This window comes from Lineus longissimus, chromosome 7 (assembly GCF_910592395.1).
Source record: "Lineus longissimus chromosome 7, tnLinLong1.2, whole genome shotgun sequence".
Lineage (NCBI taxonomy): Eukaryota > Metazoa > Nemertea > Pilidiophora > Heteronemertea > Lineidae > Lineus > Lineus longissimus.
The window spans coordinates 981,677-989,205 of record NC_088314.1 but is presented as its reverse complement, the minus strand read 5'-3'; the positions used below and the strand labels follow the sequence as shown (position 1 = coordinate 989,205).

The 7,529-nt window shown below is 43.6% G+C and overlaps 1 protein-coding gene across 1 annotated transcript; it reads left to right on the top strand.

Annotated features, from left to right (window-relative positions):
- Window positions 1-231: 231 nt before the first annotated feature.
- LOC135490812 (protein CFAP20DC-like) lies at window positions 232-7,061 on the top strand. Its single transcript, XM_064776334.1, has 15 exons — window positions 232-369; window positions 759-939; window positions 1,132-1,204; window positions 1,422-1,536; window positions 1,706-1,853; window positions 2,174-2,344; window positions 2,465-2,623; window positions 2,823-2,975; window positions 3,279-3,473; window positions 3,646-3,846; window positions 3,991-4,219; window positions 4,361-5,279; window positions 5,509-5,600; window positions 5,763-5,881; window positions 6,141-7,061. The coding sequence occupies exons 1-15, from the start codon at window positions 349-351 to the stop codon at window positions 6,290-6,292; spliced, it is 2,928 nt and encodes a 975-aa protein (XP_064632404.1). The 5' UTR covers window positions 232-348; the 3' UTR covers window positions 6,293-7,061.
- The last annotated feature ends 468 nt before the right edge of the window (window positions 7,062-7,529 follow it).

The window sequence follows — 7,529 nt, the reverse complement described above, 5'->3', positions numbered from 1 at the left end:
GTTTCCCCTGCCATCTACCGGCCGAGACAACCAAAATTCACATTAATATTGCTTATATCAATTAACACTTTTTTCTAGAAAATAAAAGTAAAAATTTTGGTCTTTTGTCGTCATGATTGGCAGTAGAGGGTTAACAATCATTCAAACTTTCCCGCGCCTTCAACTTTCCGTCTTCGGGAATCTTCGGAAATTTCCGACAAGGTCCGAAGTAAATTTCAACATGGTGGGCCAGTGTGAGTGAAGAGTGAAATTCCACTTTCTTTCAACTCAAAAAAGTTGCTCAAAACGTTCATGAAATAAGTTGACTGGAAGCCTTACTAGAAGGACTTGTAAAACATATCAACAGCAATGTTCAAGAACGAATATCAGGTTTGTAGATCTGTTACAATTCATAAAAAATCATAAGTGAGACAAACCTTTTGATTGTTTACATCGTGACTGACATGTAGGCGTCACATGTGTACACACACAATGCATGGAACAGATAACATACTATTAGTATTACTACTGACTGTACTGTCACTGCCACGGTGTTTCTATTATTCTACTCATGTCTCACTTGGAAGGATCGTTCGCTTGCAATGGCATAGACACCAGTTGCAGTACAATCAACCTTTTCGTAGAAGTGTGGTCAGTGGTGGGCACATTTGATTTGTTCAGGCTCGGAATCGTCTTTAGTTTAGTTGAAAAGGCCTATGTCCAAAACAACCGAATGTTTAAGAATTCAGCTCAAATGAATGACTCCATTCCTCTTTTAGGGAGGTCCCTATTTTGAGATATTCAGTGTCCATGGCAAGGATCCCGTGGCCAACTGGAGACTGACCGGTGGAGCCGGTGTCCGCAAGGCCTACGATAAAGAGGTGAAGAGTTTTGTCTACAGTCTGGAAGGGAGCGTAGCAACAACCAAGATGCAACTTCCAAAAGATTCAAAACAAGCGTGTAAGTTTTAGAAGTGTCCATCCTTTCCCTGGCCTAACTTGTGAACTGACAAGCCACCTTTCACTTTGACAGTCTGTCACGTTGAGGAGATCTGTGAGCCCATATTATTAAGTGCAACTATTTAATCCATGTTGGGTTCTCGATCTTATCAAACATATGAGGTCTGTTTCATCATTCATCCTTCATTTTCAGTGACCCTGATCCAAAGATATTTGGTTTTCCAGCTGCATGTGCCACAAGGACAGGATTTCTCACTGGATGTGGGGTAGGTTCCAGTTCAGGGCTTATAGTTTCCTTGTTCTTAATTACATATGAGCAAGTGTGTATGCTTGATATTAGAGCTATTTGTGCATTCACCATAGCAGAAGTTTGTAGTGAAGATTTCACAGCCATGTACAATACCCACTGTGTTAATGTATCACTCAGTCACAGTACACAGACTTTAAGGAGTTATGCTTTCAATGATTCATTTCTCTTATCAGATTGACGGACCTACAGAACAACAAGAGACGCCTAGTTTTCTCCACATCTCATAAAGAAGTGAGCCTGACGCCGCTCCATGCTAAGATACCCCTGACAATCATGAGGAGAGCAACAGTAAGGCTACAAAGGCATAATAATACCTCGGTTGAGGAATGTTATGGTGACGTTAACCTAAGCCAGCGTTGAAAATTACCCTGCCTAGATTTACTTCCCAGGTATATCTGATATGTGTAACTCATAACTGTCATTCAGGAAACTTGATGTTAATCTGTCCTTATTTCAGTGGGTGAACCTGTGTTTGGACATGGTCTCGTTAGTTGGGGAGACGTGGAGGGGCCAGACATTCAAGGCAACAGAAAGTATCACACTCTCAGCAAATTGTAAACTGCGTAGAATCTTCTCAATGAAGACACAGCCTCCTGACGATGATGGTGAGTAATCCTTCTGTCCACATTCAGCTGATACCTCTGTCTTTTGTGTTAAAGAACTGACAGTATCTACCAACCTGAGATGGGCTGGCAGCTGGTTCCACAGAGAAGGGCAAATCAGCGAAAAACTCCTGTCCTTTTACGAGGTCCTTGTGAGCTTTGGTTATAGCTTGAAGCTAGGAACATATGACTTTACCTTGTGCAAAAACTCCATTGTACCAGTGACAACTATGCTTCCAAATCAAAAATCATGAATGATGGTGAAAAATGGGTGTGGTGAGTGCAAATTGTAATTTTTCGCTCTTTGAATTCAATCGTTTCAGATCTGTTTGCACATGTGAGTTCAAGTGAAGTTGACATGATACCAAGACAGTTCCAGATCCCACATGATGTGTCTCACTTTACTCAGGTCCTCACCATGACGAAGATACGTCATCCTCAAGGTGATAAGAGTGGAGACCTGTCGAATCGGCCGTCATCTGCATTGGATATTGGTAAGTACAGATTGGTTTATCCAAAACAGAAGATGCCATGTGGGATCATGCTCTTTGGCTTAGAAACCTGATAATGTTAATGTGTTGTTTTTTCATTGAAGTCTCATTTGTTGCTTACAGACCTGAGTTCGAGCGGTAGCAGACGATCTGGCCAGTACCACATCGCATTTGGATCCAAAGTTCCCTTACCCTCTGGTTCATCGGCGAACAAGAAAGTAGCTGCTGGCAGAGATGGAAACACCTCAAGTAGAAAATCTCTCTCCAAGTCAAGATCTGATGGTAAATTTGTTATTTTCGCAGATTGCGAAATTTCTTTCGACTTTTCCAGTCAAAATCAGTGAAAACAAAACCCCTGTGAAGATTTGGTAGTTTGCAATAAGTGTCCATTCTTCATAACCATGTGCAACTCTTCACACTGGCTACCATAAAGTAGTACTCTCACTAATGCGTAGCTAATTGTTCTGTTCTGACATTTCAGAATTAAATGGTGAGATGTCATCCCGGGAGACTGCCTACAGGGACTTGGAGAGCGCCCTCGAAATCCATGACGAGGATTCTAGTATAGAACCTGCCCACTACAGGCTGGGCTCTGACCCAGGGACACAGGTTGACCATGCTCAGGCAGAGAAGGGTATGTCACTTGAGGCTCTATGATTACTTTAGATGAGTGTGGATTAAAGCTTAAGTCCATGGTGCAGCAATAAAAGAACTGTAGCTGTGAAGTGCTACTTCAGTTCAGCTGGTTGTGCATGTGCACCTGGTGAGAGCCCCGTATCGGTAAGGCCAGTTCACCCTTCAACTTTTATCACAGGTTGGTATAGTTAGGTTGCCAACTAGGACTAAGGAGGGCAGTCTCCTCCATTAAACCATTGTGAGGCTGGTTATTATGGGGTGGTAGTTTATCTCCTGCATCTGTCTGCTCTTCTGTCTTCAGGTGGCAGCCTTGGGTCAGGTAGCATCAACAGGAACGACGAGCGCCCGCTACATGCACCCCATCCTCCCAACGTCGCCCCACATCCACCGAGCGGACCTTCCAATGATCGGGTAAGGCGGCGTATCCATCGGGTGAAGAGTGCCAGTAAGGACAAGGTGGCATCTGGTCAGAACTTGGCAGTGAAAGATATACCTTGTAAGTTTGTGCTTGTCTAGGTTCTTATTTCAGTCTGATTGTCTTGATCATTCCTATATCAAGTAGATTTAGTAAGATACATGTATTTATGGATGGATGCTGCTGAACTTGTTTAATTCACACTTCAGGTCAACAACTGTACTTGTGTTAATCGAATCTCTGTTTTTCTCAGATGATGACAGCAGTACCTCAAGTTACAGTTCATACAGCAAGTATGGTGATGGTTCCATCCGACCGAAGCAGAGCCATGACTTACCAACAAGGAGACATCACCCCTCGAGTGAGGATGACACTGATGAGAGGTACCATGATGAGAAGCCGTCTGCTTCCAGTAGACTAGAGCCGAAAGGATTCCCTGAAGAAAGTGTCCAAGGTAAGACTTCTGCCTCCTGTACTTACTAGGCTTGTCAGAGTGAAGACTTTCAGCCATGAAGCTCCTGCTTGTTTGTTTTGCTTACACCCAAACCAAACTTATCAACAGAACAACGTTGGTTTGTAAATGACTTCCCTTTTGCAGAATCGCTACGAAATGATTATGACGAGGAACTCGGTATCATCAACGACTCGGCTCCAAGTGAAGATGAGGAGGTTGAGACAAAGGAGCTGTTTGCCGAGGACAATGACGGCCGCGATGATTCGATGGACGCCATGATCCAGGCGTTGAGGGCGCAGGCTGATAGAACAGACGTTGGGAGTGACGAGGAGAATGAGGATGTCATCAAGAACTCATATGAGGATAGTGAAGAGTGAGTATGCCCTATTTCATTCTATTAAAGGAGACTTAAACTCAACTGTTGGGAACCATTGGCATCTTGAATCTTGAAGACATGAGTTGTCTGTCAATTGTACTTGGAATAATAGTAATATTTCCTCCGATTCAATTTCAGAGAAGATAAAAAGTCCTACAATGCAGAGGTTTATATGTTTCATTCTCCTCCGAAACCTGCCAGTCGGAGGATAGTCGATGAGGAACCACGATCACAGTCCATGATGAGTCAACTCAGCTCACGAAGTCATCCTCGAATAGTCATGGAGGCAGCGACAAACTCTCGTGGAGCACGTCCTGCAGATGACTTCCATAGTAGTGTCAGCAGTGAGGAGGAAGAGCAAGTAGCTGAACGCTTATCAAGACTTTCTCCGAAACCGTCAGCGAGACTTTCACCCAAACCTGGATCTGGGCAGTCGCGCAAGGCACGGTCCCCTCGTAGATCTCCCATTGTGAGCGACATTGAAATCAATTTGAAACAGAATGGTGAAAGTAGTGTTAATACGAGTAGTAATAATGAAGAAGACACTGACGAAGGTCAAAGATCACGACCGAAATTAGACCCAGCAGCATACCAAAGCATTGTGTCTGGTCATAACAAGGCATTGAACTCTAATACGAGCATGAAGCTACATAAATCTGTGAACTCTTTATCAGTGACTGTGCCAGAGAATGCGCTACTCAGTCCTGCTGGTAGCCAATCGCGGCACAGTATTAGTAAGAAAAAGGTGCGAGAGATACCGAAGAGTGATGCGAGGTTGTCGCAGCTAAATCTTGTTGCTGAGCAACCCTATGATGAACACAAATATGAGATGGGTGAGGTATCGGACTCATTTGAAGCTCGGATGTTAGAAAGCCTTAAGCGTCAGGCGGATGAATCTGCTGGGGAGGATGAAGATGAGAATGACGAGGCTGGACCGCTACGGAAGCCCCAGAATCACGCTGCCGTCCACGATCTAGCCAAGCATGCGTATGATGATGATGATTCATTGTCCTCTAGTGATGAAGATACAACATCATTTAGCACCTGGAAGAGCCCGGTAAGAATAAGATGAGTTGGGTCGGTGTGTTGAGTGTGGTACTGGTCTAGAACAAGATACAAGAGCTACAGTTTTTTGTATCTAAGGAGAACACAGATTTGGTTATTTTAGTTCAATTGGGCTTTGGATCAGGACATCAAGGAATGTCTACCGGGGCAATTGAACTTGTAAAAACAGCTTTTTTAGTGCTGTATGTTATCCTTTATGTACTGTCTGATTTTTTATTCAGGTGCCTACATTGTTACCTCACCATTATCAAGATGAGATGCATTTAGCCTCCTCCAGGACTAGTCAAGATACATTAGGTTCATCAAATCCCAGGTATGTGTGCAAATCCAAGTATGAAAAACGATTGTCCGTTTTTGTGAGTCCAGTGAGATCTGACTTGAGTGGAAACCAGTCTGCATTATAGCAGAACTTGGAAACAGTAGATCATCATGCCTTTTGCCAGCTGAATGTAAATGATCATATCGTTGATTTCAGGGACTGGTCTGGAGTGTTTAGCCCACCGATTGTTCTTCCCAGTGAAATGAAGAGAGACCCGAAACCAGAGGAGCTGTCTCCAAGGGAACAACCACCCCAACCAAGACAGAAATCTTCAGGTAATGTATGGACCGTTTGATGACGTGTAGCAACTCTCTACGGAGTCCTGCGGCTGGCTGACCTTCTTTACTCCAAGACAACATGACCGCAAGCACAGTGCAATGCAGTAATTGACATCTCACATTCATAACCCGAACATCGTGGATTCAATGCCTGACACGACACATTTCTTGATATTTTGTGCAAATAAGTTCACAAAGCTGGACGATGTCTCCTCGTTACAGTATATTTTAACATCTTTGAATCTCTCCATTGCAGATTCGCGAGGTCGGCGGAGTCGTTTGAACAGTCAGGGTGAGACTGCCCTTGAACAAGACACTGATGAGGAGGATGAACTTGACCTTCTCTACGATCCTTGTCTCAACTGTTACTTTGATCCAAAGACATGCAGATATTACGAACTTGTGTAACGTTCCAACAATGCTCAACAAATCCTTATGATTTGGACACAGCGTCTTCTGAAAATCTTGCCATATTTTGCAGTATTATTAGTTGCAAAATTGTTGCAGTGCATTTACTTTGGTGTTTTGTGGTTAAAGCATTCGAAAGTAACAGAGACTGTAAAAGTGAAGTTAACTTTGTGATAAATTTGTGCTAACTGGTTTGGCAACTGTAAGTTTAGGGTAGGGGTTCATAAATAATGTTTAAACATAGTGTCCCGGTCTGATTCCTTTTCGGAGGATGTATTTTTTGTCAATGCTTGTTCAAAACTTGTGAATTCTATTAAAACCCTTAAAATCTCACAATTTTCTGGAAAACATTCACAGCCTTGTCTCTCCCACAGCAGTCATCTGGGGCTGCTGTCTTGGACTGAACTAACATCTCACTGTGCTCTAGATGACATGCACACCAGGGCCTACTGCCTCAGGCTGAGCTATCATCTCACCATACTTGTGAAGACGGGTATAATGTACTTGGCCATCTCTTCTATACCACAGGCACAAGGGCCTAACGAAAGAGATCTTGGATTCGTCGTTGTAAAATCAGAATTGTAACAGCTTCTGTCATCAGCTTGGTTGTGACAGTCAAGTGTCGAGGACGAGTGAAGCTGGCTGGTAATGCAGCAGTCAATCTGCTGCAAGAGCTACATGGTCAGAATTTGACCCTCATTCACCTGCACGATAGTATTTTTGACAGGAATTCACCATGTGTATAAAAAAAGCTATTCTAAAAAAACCAATAAACCTGACACTTCATGAAAGTACTTTCTGTCATTTCTTCATTTGATTTCCAATGGACCTCCAAAGAAATATTTGGACTCCTTGCCAGTCAGTCCAGCACAATAATACAGGTAGCAGCATTTAATTCATTGCACTGCATTGTTATGCTTGGGCCCAGCCCAGGGCAGGGGCTGACTCAGTGGAAGCATTAAGACTAGAGGGCAGAAGCTTGTGCTTTCGGGGGGGGGGGGGGGGGATCCGATCAGTGGACAGAGGCAAATACATTATAGGCCCACAACAACTTTGGCTCCTTCTGGGCCAAAATATATTTCATGATAAGAGGTGACCAGGTTTTCCAAGGAGCTGACCCTCTTACCCCCACCCTCTCCCAACCCTGTGTTCGCCAACAAGGGGTTAAATTGAGTCCGTGAAATTACGCGAATCGACGATAATCAATTTCAGATCACGTGACCTAATGAAAATAGGG